Here is a 20687-nt window from a genome sequence, read left to right as displayed (position 1 = left end):
TCAAGTGAATAATGTTCTTGACCAATTTCATAACATTAGTCCCACTGGCAACCAGAAGACAAGGCTAAGCTAGGAGCTGTGGTTCAATAGCCTGTCATGAACTCTCAAGGTATGATAAGCACTGGTAATTTTGGCTGTGTCTTTCTTTCTCTAATTGGCCTCTGCTTTTATACACACCTACACAGCCCGTCACAGCTTCCCTGAATTTCTTCTTGCATTTACTCCTGCTGAAAACATACTTTCTCTGAAGATGTGCTCCTGCTGTATGAGCTGGTATTTTCACACAGGATGACAATACTTTTAAGTATTTTCAGAAGAAAAGTACTTTTCTATGTTGAAGATGGGCAGGGTGGGGAAGGGAAGCACTTCAGAAAAGACTCATCTATTTACTGTGTATTTATGTGGAGATGCATGTGCTCAGAGCTGGGGCAGAGGGGGACCTGCTTCTCAACATTTACTCCAAACTGCAGTGGATGGGGGGATGCGGGAAGAAAAAGGCATACAGAGAATTAGGAAGAATATCTTAGTTTTATCCTTGAAAATATGATGCTTTGTGTTTGAAATTCAACACAGCTTTAGTCAGTGTTGGGGAACAAGGACATAATAAAATGTAAATGAGTAAAGTTGTTCAGTGTTACATGTCGGTGTTCACTGAGAAGTTTCTTTTTGTCCATAGGGGATGACGCTGCATAAAAAAGCAGCAGAAGACAGACTGGCTAGCACAGGCTCAGGACAGTCCTTCCTGGCTAGACAAAGGCAAGCCACGAGCACAAGGAGATCTTACCCTGGTCATGTCCAGCCAGCAACAGCAAGGTAGAGATGCCTTGCCCTTAGAAAGAAAACTGCCCTGTGATCCAGGCCACTTCTGTTGCAAGTGACAACATTCAAGAAAAATCAACCAGCATCCTTTCTCTTTCTCCCTTGTTACTGCTATTATTTTACACTTCAGGAAAGGGTTTTATTAGGGTTTCTCATTGTTCTGTAATGCCGTTTGCTTATATTTTTTGGAGTCCACCTCTCTTTCTCTCTGTATTTTTTTGAATGTGCCAAAGTTTAGAAAACATCTAGAGGAGTGCTGTGTAATAACAGAGTCTTACTGGTATGAAGCCTAGTCTCTTATGAAAAGCCTCATACTGGCTGTGTAACAATACAAACTCCTGTCACAGTTGATATATTTGTGCCTATAAGGGTTGTTACGCTTTATAAGACTGTCTTCGTTCAAAGGGAATTAGGCTTTTTGTTTCACGTGCTAAACTGTTGCTTCAGAAAAAAATGCTAAAAACTCATTACAGAAATCCAAAATTAGTATATAATATTATTGTGAAATATGTTTGCTACTAAAAAACTTACCAATGGCAAAAAGAATGTTGGGGGGACAGGAGGGTATATGTGTGGGCTTTAGTTTTGTTCATTTGTCTTGTTTAGGTGGGAGGGTTGTCTTGTTTGGGAGTTTTTTGTTGTGTGTGTTTTTTAGTTTTGGGATTTTTGGGGATGCTTTTTGAGTTTGGTTTTTTTTTTTTTTTTTTTTTTTAATCTCCTGCATACAGATTTTGCTCTTATTCTTGGCATTTAATAGGGAAGCAGGATGATTTTTTTTTTTCCAGGTTATTATGTAGTGGTGTTACCTCTTTTGCTGACAGAGCTGAATATTTTCAAATGATTTGTTCCCTCTTCTTGGTCAAGTGTATGCTTAAATGCATACTAGAAAAAGATTGAGAAATGTTTAGAATGCTGTGATATACTACTCTATCAGCCATTAAAAAGGCCATTTGTTTCAGAATTTTATAATTATGAGTGAACAGTACATAACGGATTGAGGCCCTGATTACTATTGTTGATATTAATGTATTCCAGTTGTCATCCTCTGCTAAAAGACTTGCTTTTAATATACTGATTCAGGGTATAATTGTATCAGTTGCCTTACTAATGGTACCAGTGCCTTCAGGTGAGTTTGTTGCTGACTTTGTTGGAAACTGGCTGTTTTGTTGTACTACCTTTTTAGTGTGTAGCTGATTAATTGTATGTCATTTGTTGTAGCACTTCCATGTTGATCAGTGGGGTGGATGGTGAACCATACTATTAATTGAGGTTCTGTTCCTATGAAGTTCTACTTTTTCCCTGACTAATTCTCTGCTTTCCCTGTTATTTTTGTCAAAGAATTGACACAGAGGACCTGAGTATTGGTAGAAAGTTACATATGCATACATCTTGTGGTGATTCAGTTTTAAACATTTTTCATTTAGAGACTTGTTTGGACCCTAATGTACATGTAGTCTGATTTATAGATTCTTTTACCTTATTTTAATGCTCTCCCAAGTAAAAACATCTTTTATAAATCCCTTTAGAGAGAATGCATGCTTGAATTTATTAATCATCTGAAGGTCTATGTCTGGGTTATGGTTGCCAGACTAGATAAAACAATAAAAACATCTTCTGTGCAGAAAGGTAATGATGTAAAGTCTAGGACCATTGTCTAAGACAATTTCTGTACTCAGTGAAGTGGTAATTGTTGTGCTGCCTTTTACTGAGATACAGAGTGCTGAAGGGACAAGAATTCAGGTGTGTTGTCTAACAAAATGACCACAGTTTCTGGGGTGTCTTTTACTGATCTTATTGTGCAATACATTCTAGTCATTTGAAGAACCCTTTTTGCTACGTGCCATGTGTGAACAGGAGCAAATAAAATAATTTCTCTGAGGAAATTTGATGTTCTTGTTTGACATTACAGCATTTTATGTCACCCAGAGAAAGAACCTAAGCATACCTAAAGCTCGATTTTTATATTAATCTGGCTGACTCTGTTACCAACCTGCTAAAGCTTATTTGTGAAAGCAAAGTATACCAAGACCTTAGTGGGAAGTTTTATCTCTTAATTTTGCTTAGTAATTGTGCAGGTCTGAAATAACTTGAACATGATCTGCACACTGGAATAAAAGTACTTGCTTTTATTATTTCAGCCTTTGTTTTGTCATTTTGCCCCCAAAGTTTTGATGACGGGCAGATACCAGTGACAGTTTGGAGAGGAACAAGTGCTGATTAGAAGCCTCATTTTTATCTTCTACTTTCCTATCTCTCAAGGCTTCTTCACTTCTTGGTGGTTGTTTGATTTTATCTTCTTCTCTGTAGTTCTGGTTGGTCTTTTCTTGTCCCTTGAGATAAGACATTGAAGTGTTCTCTGTAGTTCCCTTCAAGAATCTATAGTATCATTTTATTGCATCAAAGAGCAAAATAAGACTAATATTGAGTCTGTACTTTACTGTTGCTCATAGTAATTGTTGGACAAGATTAAAGAAGCATTTTGTCTTTTGAGAATTCTAAACCTTGTGGAAATTCTGATATTTCCCAAAATGTGTGTTGAATATGAAAATCTAAAAACATACTGCAATCTTCCAGAAATATCCACTGTAGCTATCCAGTTTGAATAAGGCATTCGTTCTGTCTTCTGATGGTAGACATCAGGAACTTTTTTCCTTGTCCTTGAGAATTTAACTCCTTTTATTTACTGGATACATATAATCTTTGGGTGTGGATGAATGGAGTGGTGGAATCATTAAGCCTTCTCTTCCACAAGAACAGTTTCTTTATAGGAAGGGTTAAGCTTTATTATTTTCCTTGGTTGTTATATAGCTTTGGAAGTAATGTGGTAGTAAGAAAAAGAAGGAGCTCAGTGTGTGACTTCAGGAAATAAGCACATGTATAGATGAGCTACCAGTGAACACTATTTGTCTTATCTTCAGTAATTAAAGAATGAAAGCAAAAAAAACCCCAACCCTGTAAGACAGAATTCCCTCAGTACATTACATACTTCTAAGAAGCTTTTAGGGACACTTTTTCAGGGGCAACGAAGACTATTTACATCAAAATAATTTTTTTTATTGAACCAATTGGTAGTTATTGAACGAATGCTATAGCCTGTCTGGATACACTACAAAAAAAACCCCAAAAGCTAGAACCTTCAGACTGAGGTTAAAGATAAGAGGTTCTCCAGGACAGTGATGAAACAGCTGTAGAGTTCATGAGAGTACATTCCTGAGCGCTGTGCGAGGGATCTGCCAAGAAAAGTATTTCTGACCAATTTTAATTAGTGCCAATAAAAGGTAACAGTTACGGGGACAAATATTTTCATCATTCAGAGCAGAAACTTAGCTTTGGGTCTTAAAGGATATGTGTGCAGTCCAGTTGGTATACTTCTGTGGAGAGTTAGGTGGTTAGCATATCTGATCAGACATTACAGAAAGGAATAATCAAGTTCCCCATTTCTTGATAGGTAGCACTAACCACTTGGATTGCAGCATGTATTTCCCAAGTGCTGTGAAAACTGAGTCTAGTTTAAAGGTCGTGTGTTCCACCCACAGTGAAAAGGAAAATAAACAACTAGAGCACACAGCTTTATATATTGTAAAATGAAATAAATACGTAATGGCTACAAGGTGCTTTTCATTATCTCTCTGGAAATAAGCAAATGGCAATCTTAACCTGTTCTGATATCATTTGAGATAGCAGTAATGCTTCAGGAAGTTTTCTGTGGCTTTCTGTTCATGGTAAGGTGCATCAGCAGTTTTATATTCATTGTGTATGAAAAAATTAGCAGTGAATATTCCTATTACCGCTTTTTGTTGATCTTGAAGAGTAAGTGATAAGAAAGCTGTCAAGAAGATTTAGGAGGATTTGGCAGTTTTAAGGTCTTCAGTATTTTGAGATGTGCAGGTAGCTTTTGCTCCTGTTTTGTTCCCTAGTGTATGAAACTATCCACTTAACAGCTTCACAGATGATTTTTTAGTGGGTTTAATTGTCTACAGTTTTCTGTAGGTTTGGTATTTGGAAAATAGTTTAATTTTACCACTTGATTTTCTTTTAGTGATTTGGAGGAAGACTGTCCTGAATGTGGCTAATTTTTTCTTATGAAGCAAAACTGTACCTGAATTTTGTTAATTTTATAGGGATTTTTATTCTTGCCCAACATTTTTACTTTTTTCAAGGATTGATGAGGGAGGTGTTTTTTGCACTCAAAGTCAGCTATGCAATACTGACTTCTTATGGGTTTTTGCACATGCGTTTTAGGTAGAATGTGGACTATGTATTTTGCAGTAATATTATATTGATAAACTTCAGTATCTCCAAATGAAGTTTAGCAAATTTTGCAGGCATTTTCCTCACCAGGATTGTGCAAATAAATAGCTAAAAGGTGTTACTCTGTCAAGAAATACTTTCAAGTGGTATTTTTTCATGTAAGCCAGGTAGTCATACTTCAGGGGTGTCACCCACAGAGTAGTTTTATAGCTGGATTATGACTGAAATGTCATCTCAGGAAGTCAAGCACTTACAAAGAAAACTTTTCAGAAACCCTTTCTTAGAACAGCTGTTATTAGCTGGTGCTTCAAGTATGATGTATTTAGCATTCTATTAGAATGAAGAGGTGAATCAATTAAACATTGTAGGTGTAAAGATAGGTAAGCAAGAAATTCAGTGAATGAGGCTTTTTAACTTTACAAACTGCACACAGCCCAGACATGTGTCCCCTCCCAAATCTGAGCAGTCCAGCTCCCTTCTGTATTGGCAAGGGCACTGTGTTTCCAGTTTGCACCTTGCGTTGGGAGAAAGAAGTGAAATCTTGTGTTATCTCTTAGGTTGGTGTAAGAACAAGTAACAAATCTCACTTGGGCTCAGAAGATGTCCACAAGCCAAATCTTGTGGCCTGTGGCAGATGTCAGATTCTAGGTAGGATCCTAGCCATACTTCCAGTTTGTCACTTTCAAGGAATCAAGAAAATGTCTTCAAATGACTGATTGCATTGCCTTGCTCCTGTGATCTTTCTTCCCTCAGGAAGTCCAGTGAAGCAGCACCTTGTCAGTGACTCTGCAGGTTATAAGGGGTGATTTATTCAGTTTGAAGGTTGGAGGAGACAGATGCAAGTAATTATTTAAGTACAAAAATCTGAAGAGCAGTAGGTCTTTCACCATTTTGCATTTTGGTGTTTATTTAAAACCAATAAAACAGAACCTGAGCTTTTGGAGCTGTTTGGGGTTTTTGTTTTGTTAATTAATTTTGAATTGCAGTTGATCGAGTATTAGAGGCTTTACCTATGTGAATAAGGCAAAAGCTATCATTATCAGCCACAGCAACCTCAGACTTCTTACAACCCGAACATCTTGACTCTGCTGCCAGCTTCACTGCAGTATTTGGAGACAAAACTTACCTAGTTTTGTCCTCTGTTTTTCTTTGACTTCACTTTTGTAGACTTATTGAAGCATTGGGACACAACGTTCATTTTTTAAATGTATCAGCTCACTGAATTAGGTAATGAGTGAATGTTGGTTGAGGAGCTCTAGAAAACTTAACAAATCATACAGACTCATGAGGCATTGAAGCAGTGGTGGTATAGCCAAGGCAGCTTCCCAGACAAATTGTTCTGGTGTCAGATCAGTAGGAGCTCATGATAACTGCTGTGAAATTGAAGTCCTAATCTGTTAGTTTCTGGGGGATGGTTTTGCTGTTAACTGTAGTAAGGCCTAGAGTCTAACCTTCACTTTTAGGCCTTGCCAGAGTAATGCAGGGTTGTCCTGAAGGAGATCTCTGCATTCTCTGTATTACTTGGCTTTGGTGGCAAATCAGGAATTTCCCCTGCTGCTGTTTGCTGCATGTATAATGTAATTTGGAGAAGTGCATATCCTTCAGTCTTCTTTGCACTGTGTCTCGGCTCCAGACTGAAATCAGGTTCCATTTGTCAGATAAAAATTTCTTGCTGCTCTCTTGTTGCTTCGGATCTCAGAGGTTGATCCATACAGCATGAAAAATACTGCTCGTAGAGGGAAATCCAGGAGAGCTGGGAAGACTTTTCTGCCTTGTGGTGACTTTATTCATTGCTTCGTGTTAGAGAGGTCCTGTACTATCAGATGAAGCTAGAGTATCACATCTCAGAAAGGAAAACGTGGTTATTTTAATGTTACAAAACTCGTAATTTGTCAGGACTTTGAAGAGCTGCTAACTACCGTAGCATTGCATGAATATGAAATACTGCAAAAGCAAGTATTTCCACAGGTATAGGTTATTCTGCGAATGAAACTTGAATCCCTAATGATTATCCCTAACTTTAAGAGAAGAGAAAATCAACACTAAGGGCAGTTGTTAACATGTTAGGATGCTTATGTTGTTGGCATGATCATGAAAAGTGAGCAGAATTTTAAGAGGAAATACCAAATGGTGTAATACTTGTGGGCTTATAAAATAATTGTTGTGAGATCAGATTTTTTTATTTGGATTTGTGTATCATATTCATTATGCATTTTTAAATTATAGATTCTATATAGAGATTATAGTTCTCACAAAAGATTAGTAGGCAGGAGAGGAAACCTATTTGCTGGAGGTATCGGTGATTTCAAGAGAGATTTTAAAGCTTATATTTAGCAGTATCAGTGAAATCTTGGAATAGTTATAAGCTTGACCTTGTAAGGCCACAGTTCTTAGAATTTATACTCAGCTTTTTATTCTGTAGCTGTAAGAGTTATAAAAATGCAAAGTGGTGTTAATACAGCTTTGGAAGATGCTATCTTGAAAGGCTTCTCTAAAACATCTAAAGGAAACACCAGGAGGAAGCCATAGAATAGATGCAGAAAGAAAAACCAACTTCAGCAGTAGAAGCCAGTGAGTAATGAATTTAGGAAATACGCAGGAATAAAAATCTGAAGTCAGTTACTTCAAAGCAGAATCTTGGCAGAAATATTTAATGTTTGTGTTAGACTTGACAATGAGTAGACTCTGGTAGCTTTGCTGATTGTGTTACAGAATCCTGCTTATAGACAGCAGATCGTTGACTAGAGAAAGCCTGGACCTTTTAGGGTCAAATGTAGTCTGAACAGGAAAAAAGTAGTTGCTCAGATGAGTCATGTGGCTGGGTTTGGTTTGGGGTTTCTGCATCAGATCTGACCTGTCTGAGCAGTTGTGTTGGTTTTCAGAGCTGGCTTTCACAGGTCAGAGAAAAAGGCTGACATCCTTTCTGAAGCTTTGATGTGTTGTCCCAATCACATCTGTGTGTTGAAAAACCACAAAAGGACAGCAAGAAGTTAAGGAAGATTTTAAGGGATGGATAACCACTTGTTACCAGTTAGACATCTGCCTGCCACATCCGTCTACTTGTAATAAAGTAGAGCTAATTGGATGAGGCACTGAATATTGAAGGGAAACACTTCACCAGGAAATAATCCCCCAAGATAGCAACAAGCCTTAGAGCTGGAATATTTTGGACTGGCAAGGGAAGGAAGAGAATATCGCTCCTCTATAGAGACATCATCTGCTGCATACACTGCCTCTTTCTGCAGATGCTGCAGGAGTAACGACAGGTTATGCTGAGTGAATTAATCCTCACATCTTGCATCTCTGTTGTCTTCTGAAGTGTTGCTGCCTCAACAGGTAGCTTCAAAATATATTGATTAATTTTGAGGACTTGTCCAAGAGAAAAAAAGTGACAATTTTTTTACAGCAAGAAGGAGAAAGGGCATCCCTGAAAGAAAATATACCGTACTGAGTTTAGATCTCTCAAAAGTACTATTAATTCAAAGAGAAACCTACAATGTCATTTCTGTTTTATGTGCAGCAGGACACGTGAAGTGCTATTAAATAATAAGTCTGAACTAAGTAATAGCCAGGTGAGACTAAAGGAGTAGACTCTGTATTCGTTTATGCACAGTAGATAGATACATGCTTATGTAGCTTTAACTTTTAATATTTTATAGACTAACTACAGTAATCTTCATATTATTAATCCTGAACTCTGTAACTTCATGCTCATAAGCAGTGCGAAGCAAGCTTAACAGACAGCGATTACTCAGAATACACCTTTGCAGTTTGCTTTGAATGTGTTAATTTTTAATATTTGTATTCCATTTGATTTATATCTGTATGTTTCTGTGGGGTTCTTTACAGCTATGGTTAGTATTCTGGGCAGGTGAATGAGGAGAAAAAGAGGGATGCAGGAGCTTCAGTACTTTTAGCAGAAAGATATTTCGTAATAAGGCCTTGAGTTTAGTTATAAATATTTTTCCCTGTCTACTTAACCTTGGTTTTCCTGTCACAGGACCTGTTCTTAGAATCATTTTTGACCAGTGCAATACTAGGGAGAAGTGAGGAGAGAAACAGTTTGCATGCTTTGAATTCAGTCTGGTGAAGCTATTTTGCTCTTTGTAATGTAACAGTGAATACAGTGTGAAAATGAGAACGAGCAGATTGTGCTCTGCCTTGCTGTGTAGGGTTATTTGTGTTACTTGGGGAAGCTAAAAGCACCGTAGCTGTGTTAGCAGAGCATTCCGTTCCAGTTACATTGGCCAATAAAGAGGGTGTATCAAAAAGGATGGATAAATATGCTAACCTCTCCAATTCTCTTCCAAACTTATATTCACTTCCACAGCATTGTGGCCTGCTCTGTGGGCTGCTCAGTGGCTCCTACTTAACTTATTTTAACAAGAACATGTATCATTTTCCTGCAATTCAAACCTGTGTTTGCATGCATGAACAGAACTTGCTGGTGTAGTGCAGCAGTGATGCTCTTGTAGCGTCACACACAGGATAAGCTTTGATGAAATGCAAACACTTAAAAACTTCAGTGATGCTCAAAGGCTCAGGCAGAGTCATTGCCGCCCTAACTGTCTTTTAGTATCTAACCATACGCAGTAGTGGGCAGGCACCTTTGACTTTATATTGCTTTGGGTTTTTGGTTGTTATACTTGAAGATAAGCAGGAGTGCCTGAGACTTCTTCATCCCTGTGTAAACCTAGTTTCCATAGCTGCGTTAGCTGAGAATGGTGCCCTGAAGGACTTCAATCAGAATTGTTTAAACTTGTCTGAATTGTGTCTAAATTTACATGTTGTTCAAGGCTGTTTTGTTGTTCTTTCAAATCATTAGCAACCTGTTAATTTGAAGAGTTGCTCTGGGAGTGATGATTTTCCCCATGAATTTGCCAACTATAAATAGAGACAGCCTTACTGAACTGCTCTAAAAAATACCTGTTTTCTCTGTTTTTCTTTTTAACAGTAATACCTTATTTGCTTTTTAACTTTCTTCTTTATTCTTTTATTTGCAGTGATGTGGTTGCATGACCTGCAGCATTATTATAACAGGGACTGTTCAGTGCATGACTTGCTTTTCTGTCCAGACTGCATAACCAAAACTTAACCAGTTCTACACTTAAGACTCATGGCCATCTGATTTCAAAGGGAGATCTACTTGCAGAGAAGCTTACCATCCCAGGGAGTTGGCTTTCCCATTTCCCACTTCCATTTACTCTTTCTCTTCACAAAAAGTCTCCTCTGAGGCTAGAAGAGAGGAAATTCAGAACTCGACAGGAGGCGTTCTGCAAACTGACAGAGCACTGTCAGCTCTCCATTTTACTTCTGCCTGTCCACTTTATTGAATTCTGATTAACAGTATTAACACACAGAATTACTGCAACAGTTTCCTGTACTGAACTACAAAAATCTAGTCTTTAATATTCCTAAAAATGCCTTTTGGTTACTGTTAAAATTTCAAAGCACCTGCACCCTTAAAGAATCCACTTTGAGTCTTTACATTATTAAAGTAAAACAAAGGAGGTGTTTTACCAAGAGAAATGACTAATGAATTGCTGCTTGGCCATCCCATCTTCCTTAGAAAATGAGGCAAGGTTCATCTGCAGATCTCCGAGCCAGGCAAACTCCCCGGCCGATATTTCCTTCGCAGACACTGCCTGCTGCCTCACTATGTATATACACAGTAGTTTGTGGCTGTTGTATTTTTCTCTCTACATTTTAGCTGTGTTGTCAGTTTCTTTCAGAAACTTCTTTTTCTTTTCAATCTGTGTACAATTGTTAAAACAATCTGAAGAAAGAATGGAGTGGAGGGAAGTACGAAAGGCACCTACGCTTGCAGTATTATGCAGACTGTCCTTGCCAGTTTATAATTTTTTGGGTTGTTTATCTTTCACCTGTACTATTTTTCTTTCTTTCTTTCTTTCTTATCGCAGTCTTAGCTATTTAATTTCCAATTGCACTAGCTTGGCTGTTCCTTTGTATTATGAATTTTAGCTAAAAGGTTTGCCATATGTAGACAGTGTAACTCAAAATGCTTTGTACTGCCTGTATTAATTTAAAAAGCTGCTTATTTAATATTCTTAAATATCTGCACATTTGTACTACTGTATCTTTGTTTTGTATTGGGCATCCAGTACTGGCAAGATTCAGAAGACGAGGGAGTGCTGTAGTGTTGTATGTTAAGAGGTTTATTGTGTAGGAGTTAGTCTGTAATGAATGGATGTGGGGGCTTTTAAGCCATAGGATTTGCCAGAAAATCTAAAGTCTGAATGATGAATACTGTAAGTGGTTTGGTTTAAGTCCAGTTCTAGAGAAACCCCATTCTTGCTCACTTGGATCTTAATCCTGCAAGAACATAAACACATATGTACTCTGCTTGTTCTGCTTATCCAGGCAGTAGCACAACCACCCCCATGCTGAGAAGTGTGCCTGCAGGTCCCCGCAGTCACTTCTGATTGCAGAACATGGTGCAAGCCTCATCCCTGGCCTGTCAAGGGAGGCTGTGGGCTGAGCTGTGTCTTCAGCCCTCAGGGTCCTGACGCCCTCTGTGCCACCAGCGTTGTGCAGAATGACTTGGGGAGGGACAGATTGTGTCTCCCACGGCAGGGGCTGTGCAACTGGCACGGGGAAGGGCCAGGGGGAATGGGCTTCAGGCACACCGTACAGGAGCAGGGGGGGAATAAGCATTAAGATCCCAGTGAGAAGTGTGTGGCGTATTCTCTTTTGGATCCCGCACCGGACAGGGGAGCCAGTGGCTGCCAGGTGCTGTGGCTGACAGTGGTCCGGAAAGATTTCCGGAGGGGGATATGTCTCCCAGTCCACCAGGACCTGGGACAGTGAAGTCTGATGTGACCTGCAGGCAGGATCTTGGTTTTGGTGGTGACCAGGAGGGTATTCCTGCAGCAGAGTGGCAGCAGCACTTTCATCAGACTGAGTCCAGCAAAGCGCTGAAGGATTTGTCTTTCCAGGTCCTCGCCACTGACCCCTTGTTATGTGTTGGGACAAGTGGAAAAACTCCTCTTTGTTGGGTGTTAGGGCATGGATTGTTTCTCATTTCCAAGTGCTACTCGGTCCGGGACCGCACCAGCCCCACACCAGGCTGCGTACAGACCCCGGGTCGGCGCCATGCGGGGCGGGAGGGGATGGCTGTTTTCATGCACCCGCCTGCACGAGCGTCCCGATAGAGCCGAGCGGTACCTCATTTCTCCAAGTGCTCTGTGCAAATTAGAGACTAAGTATCAGTTGTTCTAGAGCCTGAAGACATCTGTATGTAAGTGTTTAGCTTGACTGAAGTTGTCTGAGTTCACTCATGCAAACAGAGATGCCGGGTGGAGCCAGCAGCTTTCAGCGAGTGAGCTGGCCACTTGGGTTGAGTGAGCCAAGCATCTCTGTCATGAAGTGATGGTGAGCTCACAACTCAGAGGTGATCTCCAGCATGTCTCTGATATACTAACTTCGTTTGTGCTGCATAGAAAACTCTTTTACTTCCTTAATAGCAGCTTGTTTGACAGTCCTGAATTAAGTGTTGACCAATTATCAAAGTAACTGTTTGTGAAGTTGCCAGTGATATATTTTCTGTAAACGAATTGATTCCGAGAGTTCAAAACATTCATTTCCCATTTCAGTTCATCCATGATTTGTGTAACTACCAGATTGTCGTGGTAGCAGCATTAATATACATATGTGTATATAGAAAAAAAATTGTCAGTGATGTTCATTGGAATCAAAAGGTTTAATATTTTTTTCCCGATCAAATCCACTAAATGCTTCCAAGGTGACAGAGTGTACAGTTGTTAAACAAGTTGTAAATAAACGCTTATATAAAATGTAAATCCGTGGTTTTTCCTTTACTTGGTGCTTGGTTACAAACGGAGGCCAGGGCACAGTTCACCCATGGCGCTGTGGGTTTGAGCCTGCAGTGCTGTTCTGCTCTATGAGGTGCTGGTTGCTGCTGCAGCCAGTCAGTCCATAACAGGGTCCGCTGTGGAGTGGGAATCACACAGGTAATACACACCTTGCCTTTCAATGCACTTAGGGTCACTCGGGATGCACTACACAACAGCTTGTGGGGTGGGGGAAATGGACTCTCTACCGAGCCCATCTACATCTGGGCTGCTTCAGTGTCCTGGTCTGCCTGATCTCAGGATATACCGATGGCATCATGGGCATGCAAAGGATGGTGGATGCTGTGCCAGAACGCGCCCCACCAGAGTGCCCATCGCAGCAGGAACTGACATGGTTTGCCTCTCAAAGCCAAGGCTAAATGAGTTTCTCTTGCTGAGGGAAGTTTCACTACCTGTGTATCGAAGGCAGGGATGGGACATTGCTGATATGGAGAGAAACAATTGTCCTTCCTCTTCTCTGTTCGAAAGAGAGCTCTTGAAACACATTCCAAGTCTAGCTAAAGAGGAGACGTTGCTTATTCTGCACAGGGTGCTCATGTGTACATTTCCACAAATCAAGCACAGCCCATGCCATCTTCTTCATTAGATTTATGTGCAAAAGTTATGAGGTAGTATATGGCACTTATAATTATTATAATGATGATATCACTTTTAATCTACAGTCATTGGTTCTTAGAGTCTCTCTTTAAAGACACAGTGCAGTTTTATTTTACTACACGTGTTCTGTGAGTAAGGGTCTCTTATTTCAAGGGGGTGGGATATTCAGTATTATAATGAAGGCAGTCCCCTTCAGGACACCTTTAAAGTTAGTTTCATGTGCCAACTTCTTGCTAACAAGATACACGTCCTTTGTCTGAGGATGGTCTCATCCTCTGCGGCCCTTTGTTCATTCAGTCACCAGGAGCTGAAGACAAGGCAGTTCTTCTAAGCCTTGACAGCTATTTACATAGTGTCTCTCTGGGGTAAATTTCAACCTTCCTGCTGCAAACCCATCGTCACTCTGCACGGATCAGTCCCTTTGCCATCAGGTATGTGAGGAGGAGGAGGAGGCGGCCACAGGAGATAGACACTGCAGCCACGATTCCCATGTGTGGTGCTGGGGCCGAGCAGCCTTGTGGGGGCTGCTCTGTAGAGGGACAAAGAGGCCAAAGCCGGGAGGATCCCCCCGCCGTGGGCTGCGGCATCACTGTGGCAGCAGCGGGAGCACCCAGGCTGAGGCGTTCACTGGCTGGGGCCAGTGTTCTCCTGAGCACGAGGCAGTGTAAGGTGGAAGCAGGAGTCATGGGGCCTCAGCTCCTGGTGGTGGTGATTCATTCACCCCCATTCCCACACCATTGCTTTTCATCACCTTGGTCATTACTTACACACCGCCTGCCTCTGACTGTACTCCCCCTCCTCCCCCCCCGCCAGCCTCTCCTTCCTTTCGCTGTGCTTTATTTTCCTTCCCGGGCTCCCTCTCCTACTGACCAGTGCGGAGAGACCCACACAAACCACCTTTGTTCCTGGTCCCCAACCCCATCCTTCAGGCTCCCCCACAGCAGCTCCCAAGGCCGCTATCACCACCCTCCAGCATTTACCCTTCCTCATGTCCCACAGGGTGTAGGGGGACTGTGCCCCCCCCACTACAGTTGCTGGTCCAACAGGGAGGATGCAGCACTGCAGGTTGTCTTCTGCTGGTACCTCTTGCAAACCCCACAGCTGCAGGGGCCCTGGTTCCTGTAGCCTCAGTGTTTACAGGAGGCACCAGCCATTGCTGTGTTAAAAGGACACGGTGGGAACACAAGCCAGAAGCTGCCCAGTTGCTCTTTTACATCGTTTTCCCCACAGGTAACTTTGAGCACTGGGCTGTTCAAATAAATACTCAAAAATACCTCTTATGCACACAGACCTGTGCAATGCAGCCCAGCCCAGCATGTCTGTATCCCCATAGGGCACTCTACAAGCACAAGTGGCCAGCACAGTTGCAGGGAAGGCTGTAGGAGGTCATCTGCAGGCCTACAGTGTCACTGCCCTTCAGCGCAGGACACAGCACCGCAGCCGGGGCTCCAGCAGTGCCAGGCACATGCACACCGCACCTCTGCCTGCAGAGCTGAAAGGATGAAATGGCCTCCAAGCAGCCCCTCTGTTTGGCACCGCAGGCTCATGCAGAGATGAGGGTGAGGTAGGTCAAGGGAAAGGAAAGGAAAGATTGAGTGATGCAATGGGCCACACAGGTACTTAGTTTCTGGGCCAAGCTTCACCATCCATAGCCCCCTGCAAGCACACCTGCAGGCCAAAAACCCTTCCTGAAGCAACGGAGAGGAAGGAGAAGCCCCCATCCTAGTCGCAACCAACCCCCACCCCACAAACATCGCAGGGAAACAGTGAGGGCAGTGATACCAACTGCAAGGGAAACAGGAGGAGGATCCGAGGTAAAATGCATTGTTATCATCACACCACTTTGTGTGAGCCTCTGGGTCAGTCACTCAAACAGCAGCAAGTGGCAGACCATTGCCTACCGCAGGTCACAAACAGCATGGTGCAATTCCAATTCAGTTTTCCAGAGTCAGTTGGAGGGAGCTTGCTCCCTTCAAACAAGTCTGCATACCCCTTCAACTGCTATAAAGTACTGGCACTAAATAATGGGCACTTCTGTCCCCTCTCTTCCCCACAGGCCCTCTGGCCGCTTGTCCTTGCTTGCACAAGGCTGACACCAAGGAGAGCTGGCAGTCACCAGTGACAGCAGGATGCTGTGCGTCAGGAGCACCAGGCAGAACAGCACCCAGCCCGACCCAGCCAACCCACACCTCCATCAGAACCTCTGTGCGGGCTCCCAGCAGCTGCATCGGGAGGTTACAGACACGCACTGGTTTCTGTACTGGGTTGATGCGGGTTTCACAGCACTCCAGCGACTGTGCAGGTCCCAACAAAGGGGTGCAAGGACTATCAGGGGACTTGGGCATCACCCTTAAGGAAAGATTGCAGGAACTGGGCCTGTTAAATCCAGAGAAGAAAAGACCAACAGGGAATTTCATTAGTCCATATGTCTCAAAGGGGGTGCCCGGAGGATGGTGCCAGACTCTTTCCCGAGGCATCCAACGACAGGACAAAGAGCAATGGCCTGAAGTTTCACCTCAATGTTGAAGTTTCACCTCAACATGAAGAAGAGTTTCTTTACGTTGAAGATGTCAGAACACTGGAACAGGCTGCCCAGGGGGGTCATGGAGCCTCCCTCTCTGGAGACATTCAAAACCTGCCTGGACATGTTCCTGTGCAACCTGCTCTTGGTGGCCCTGCCTTGGCAGGGGGTTGGACCGGATGATCTCCAGAGGTCCCTTCCAACCTTAATGGTTCTGTGACTGTGAAGCACTAAGGTTCCATTTTCTGGCGTGGATGTGCTTCAATGTAGCTTTTGTTTTGTGAAGGGGGGGTTGTTCTTTCACAGAGAAAAGGCAATAATCCCCCACAGGATGCTCCTGCAAAACGCCTGAGGCTATGTCCACTGCAGCCCTGACAACCCTGAAAATAAACACGAATGTCTTAGAAATACCCCCCAAAACACTATAATGACTAAGCTTACTATAAAGGAAAACACTTCCCTGCAAACAGAACTGGCAAACTACTACAATGAACACCTTGCTGGTGGCTATTTCAGTTTGTTTCTAAACCTGAAAGACAAAAAAAAACATTCCCCCCCTCCCCCCCAAAAAAAGAACCCCACACCAAAATAACCCAACAACCACACACATACAGAAACACACAGAGAAAACCCCCAACACCAACTGAAGACTTGTAAGAGTGAGTGTGACACACAAAAATACCTTTAAATCCAAGCTGGCATATACTCAGTCTCTAAGTAAACACAGATAACACTGGCTTGCATCCTCTTCAAAGCAAGTGGAGTGCAGTCTGAGAAGTCACCCAAGTGTCCTGTTGAGACCAGCCCTACCCCACTTCTAAATGGCAACACATTGAGGAGAACCTACTCGAAATGCATTTTGTTCCATGCAAACCTGAATTCACCTACCTGTGAAGAGCTCAGCATTGCATACTTCATCACCAGCCAAAAGCATAGGGGTTTAAAACGTGGCTATGTGAATCACAGCTGGAATTAAAGACAGCTGCAGAAGTTTCTGGAATAAGAGTGTCTGGATAATACATCCAACCCAAAGAAAATCAACTGAACAACAGTCTTCAAAATGCTTTATTGAACCGTGTGTCTTATTGTAATGTGCAGAAGATGTGTTTGAAAAGACTACAGCTTGAAAAATTTCTGCAAATCCTCAACAATCAATAAAAAAAAGTCCCTACTGGGGGTAACTCTCAGGATAACCAGAGGCCTCATGTAAAGTTTCTCTTGAAACATTTTCTGTTCCAGAGATTAACAGAAAACAAAGCCAGTACTGCTGCTCTATGTGAAAACAATCAAGATCTGAGGATTTAAAAGGAAGAAAAAGGAACGGAACTTAAACTTCAGCCTATGGGGTTGCTTCTTTTGCTGCTGTTACGTTGGATTAGCATACACATCACAGTTCTGCTGAGAACACCATCTGGTGTTCAAGTCTGTAGATTTACTCTAAAACCCTAGCAATGCTGCAGAGATGGAAGGATACATAGAAAGAGAGAGGGGGTGAGGTGAGGAAGATCTGGGAAGACACCATTATGATATAAGCCTAGTTTAAATTTTCATCAGAAGCTGTGTGCATTTTGGTTTTAATAATCTAACTTTACATTCAAAAATCCACCAAAGGAAAAAAAATAAAACCAACAAAAGAAAAAAAAAAAAGTCAAACATACCCATTCTGTCCTTGTCTTGGGGCTATTATAAACTTCTATGCACAACACCACCATACTTTTTTTGTTTTGCAAACCAGCAGGGTTAACAGTATAGGCATGTAGGTGGCAGGATTCAACTAAAAGGCTTTTTCACCTTTTTATACCAGCAAAAATAACCAAAAGAAACAATAAATAAAAGATGCTAAAGTTAGCATTAAGAATTCAATTGTAATATTTTGACAATCTGGGAATCCGAAACCTCAAGCTCTCCTGATACTGACAGGTCTCTGCAAACTATGAAGCAAATACATAAATAACTCAGAACATGATTGAGACTGTGAAAGGCTCTCAAAAACTAAAGACAACATGATCCAGGTTAACTTTTTTTTTTTAAACAGTGAATATATGAATTGTCTACACCTGAATAAAACATATTTAACAATGAAAAAATTTTAACAACCACAAACAGGAAAAACTTAAACAAAAGTGAACATCATTTGATTTCAGGGCACACAAAAGCCCCTTGCAGTAGCTTCCAGCAGTGGCCTTACTGTTCGGTCTCCTATAGGTGCATAAAATGAAGTTCAACTCCACACTGAGGTGATGGCTAACAGGGCAACATAATGGTCACATACAGCAAAACAACATGCCCTGGTCACAGCAATATATCCCACTGCAGAGTTTCCATCCTGTGCAGGAACAGCACATAAAGATGCCATTCTGTCATATATTATTCAAAAGCTACTTTGTGGCCATAAACTGCTAGTCAGCACTAACCTTTTTGTCACATAACCTTTGAATAATGGGAAAGCTTTGGGCATTATACTTTTAACTCCTTGTGTTTAAATTTTTTAAATGACAAGGTCACTAAAACTCATGCACGCTGCAAAAAACATCATGCAGTAGTTAAGGTAAACCATCCAAGCAGTTTTATTCATTAATATTCATAAATACACACAGCAGCTTCATTAGAGATTTTTTGTTTGTTTTTTTTTTTTTTTTCTCTTCAGTTTGAATGTGGAGTATTAGGAGAGCCTTTTGCATGTCAAGGTACAGGACACAGAACTTTTTGCTCTGCACCGCAACCTACATTTACCTGCTAGAAGTCAAAATTAGTTAAGTGGAAATGATTATCATATATATCTTTTCTCTCTTTCTTTTGAATGTACACAATGTAACAAGAGTGACAGACCTGAAATTACAATCACCAAAACAAACCCAAGATAGTTGTTGTCCACTTTCATTGGCAAATACAGCACAGAGGACATTGTCTGCAAAGTGGGATGTCATCAAAGAGGAGGTGGAGGAGGCTCGTTTCCTTTATTACTCTCTTTTAAATTTAGGTTTTCTAAAGCAACATCTAGAGGCATAATATCTACACAGCCCATAGCACCAAAATCTGCAATCTCCCCCCGCTCATCCTCATCTGAGGAGGAACTTTCTTCCTGCATCAAAGTGGATAGTAGAAGCTCCTGAACAAACAGGCTGCAGTCTGCCCGTTCACTTTCCATTGACTGACGCTCCACTTCCGACATCTTCGGATCATTCAACCTGTACAGCAGCAAGAGAAGAGGAAGACAGGCAGTTGGTGAAGGCCCATTTCCCTGACAACACTACTGACAGCTGCCAAAAGGCACTTGAAAACCACTCCTTCAGGACAGTCCTGCCTGCTCTGGCAACCTTCAACACCTCAGCACAACAGGCATGCACGTAACCACCCACCCCTTCCCTGCTGCTATCATAGCATTGAAAGCAGACCCCAAAGCTAGAGGAAAATAAGAAACTACTTGTGAGGTTTCCTGGTATGCAGAAGTCTTTCAGTGAGAGCTGCTGTGATTTCCTAGACGCTCATTATGTGCCTCTTTTTGTTTCTACACCAACTTCTAACTTCACATATGCCACAAAATAAATTACTGCATGTATAAAGCCTAGGGATTCTCAAAAGCACAATGCAAAGTTTATTCCACTGCTTCGCCTGGATTAGTGTGCCCTGATAGGCAAGGAAATTGCTTGCTCCAATTCAGGAAGTCACAATCTGTGAAACTTGCAGGTATTTTGATTAAGTCTCTCAAATAATAATACGAGTTTCTGGTATTGGTCTGCACTTAGATAAAAATTTTATTAACTCAAATCCATGTTTCTTGACACAGGAGCTCTGGAAATGTCCACACTCTTTCACAAAATCAAACAGACAAACAAGAATATGTATGGGACAGCATGGTGGTGGTGATGAGGAAAACATTTTTATTTCAGGCCAACACCCAATATTCTAAAAGAACTGGAATGACACAGTGGGTGACTCCTCTTAAAATAACCCTGGGAAGTATAATTTCTAAACCAGGTAAGTATTCTGTTAATTAATGGCTTCCTTTATTTGCTTAGTTATCCAGTCTTAAAAAAAATTAATATATAAAGCCTTTTCAACCTTCATTTTTTAACTGAAGACTGATTTTCTACTGAACAATGCTATCTTTGATTCTCCATTACACCTCAAGTCTATATGGTTGTATCACTGGAAATGCACTTGTTTTGTTAGAAGCAGTAGGGGAAACAAGCACGATTTATTTACAAAATATTCCTTTTGCTCCTCTTGAAATTGAGATGCCACAACCAATGTTTATCCATTGCTTAGGAGCAGACAGAGAGCACATTTAAAAAGATGTTACAAATGCGAACAAAAGCTCCTACATTGGCTGCAGACTTGATGCAGGATCTGGCAGAAGTCTCCTGCCTGGAGTCACAAGTAACTTACTCAGCCCAATCGCAAAACCAGCCTCCTTTTCAAGGTTTGCAGAAATTTATACTCAAGCCTAATTCTTTAAATGCATTCCTAGGTGCATCAGAAGTAGTACCAGCACACCTGTGAGACTGCCTCTCCTTTTCACAAATACTAGACCACCACAGGGTATGTCTGCAGGCAGCTCCTGGAGTTGGCTTTCAAAAAGCAGAATAATGCCCTTCCAGCCAACT

The 20687-nt window shown here is 41.5% G+C and overlaps 2 protein-coding genes across 10 annotated transcripts in view; one reads left to right on the top strand and one right to left on the bottom strand.

The window, feature by feature from the left end:
• Nucleotides 1–12856, top strand: part of HOOK3 (hook microtubule tethering protein 3) — a 93137-nt gene extending 80281 nt beyond the window's left edge. For 3 of the 4 annotated variants that reach the window (XM_080636850.1, XM_080636852.1, XM_080636853.1), the window contains 2 exons: nucleotides 677–813; nucleotides 10074–12856. In XM_080636850.1, coding sequence (XP_080492976.1) covers nucleotides 677–813; nucleotides 10074–10089 — 153 coding nt within the window. In that variant the 3' untranslated portion in view covers nucleotides 10090–12856. Of the gene's footprint in view, nucleotides 1–676 lie in introns of all 4 variants that reach the window. The other variant, XM_080636851.1, reaches the window with a different exon arrangement.
• Nucleotides 12857–17127: 4271 nt separating this feature from the next.
• The window catches only part of KCMF1 (potassium channel modulatory factor 1), a 52252-nt gene continuing 48692 nt past the window's right edge, over nucleotides 17128–20687 (bottom strand). For all 6 annotated transcript variants that reach the window (XM_080636857.1, XM_080636854.1, XM_080636855.1 and 3 more), the window contains one exon: nucleotides 17128–19268. In XM_080636857.1, the coding sequence (XP_080492983.1) occupies nucleotides 19007–19268 (262 nt within the window). In that variant the 3' untranslated portion in view covers nucleotides 17128–19006. The remainder of the gene's footprint in view (nucleotides 19269–20687) is intronic.

This window comes from Psittacula echo (genome assembly GCF_963264785.1).
Source record: "Psittacula echo genome assembly, chromosome: Z".
In the NCBI taxonomy this organism is placed as follows: domain Eukaryota; kingdom Metazoa; phylum Chordata; class Aves; order Psittaciformes; family Psittacidae; genus Psittacula; species Psittacula echo.
The sequence above is the reverse complement of the archived record's forward strand: the minus strand, read 5'-3'. Positions and strand labels throughout refer to the sequence as shown.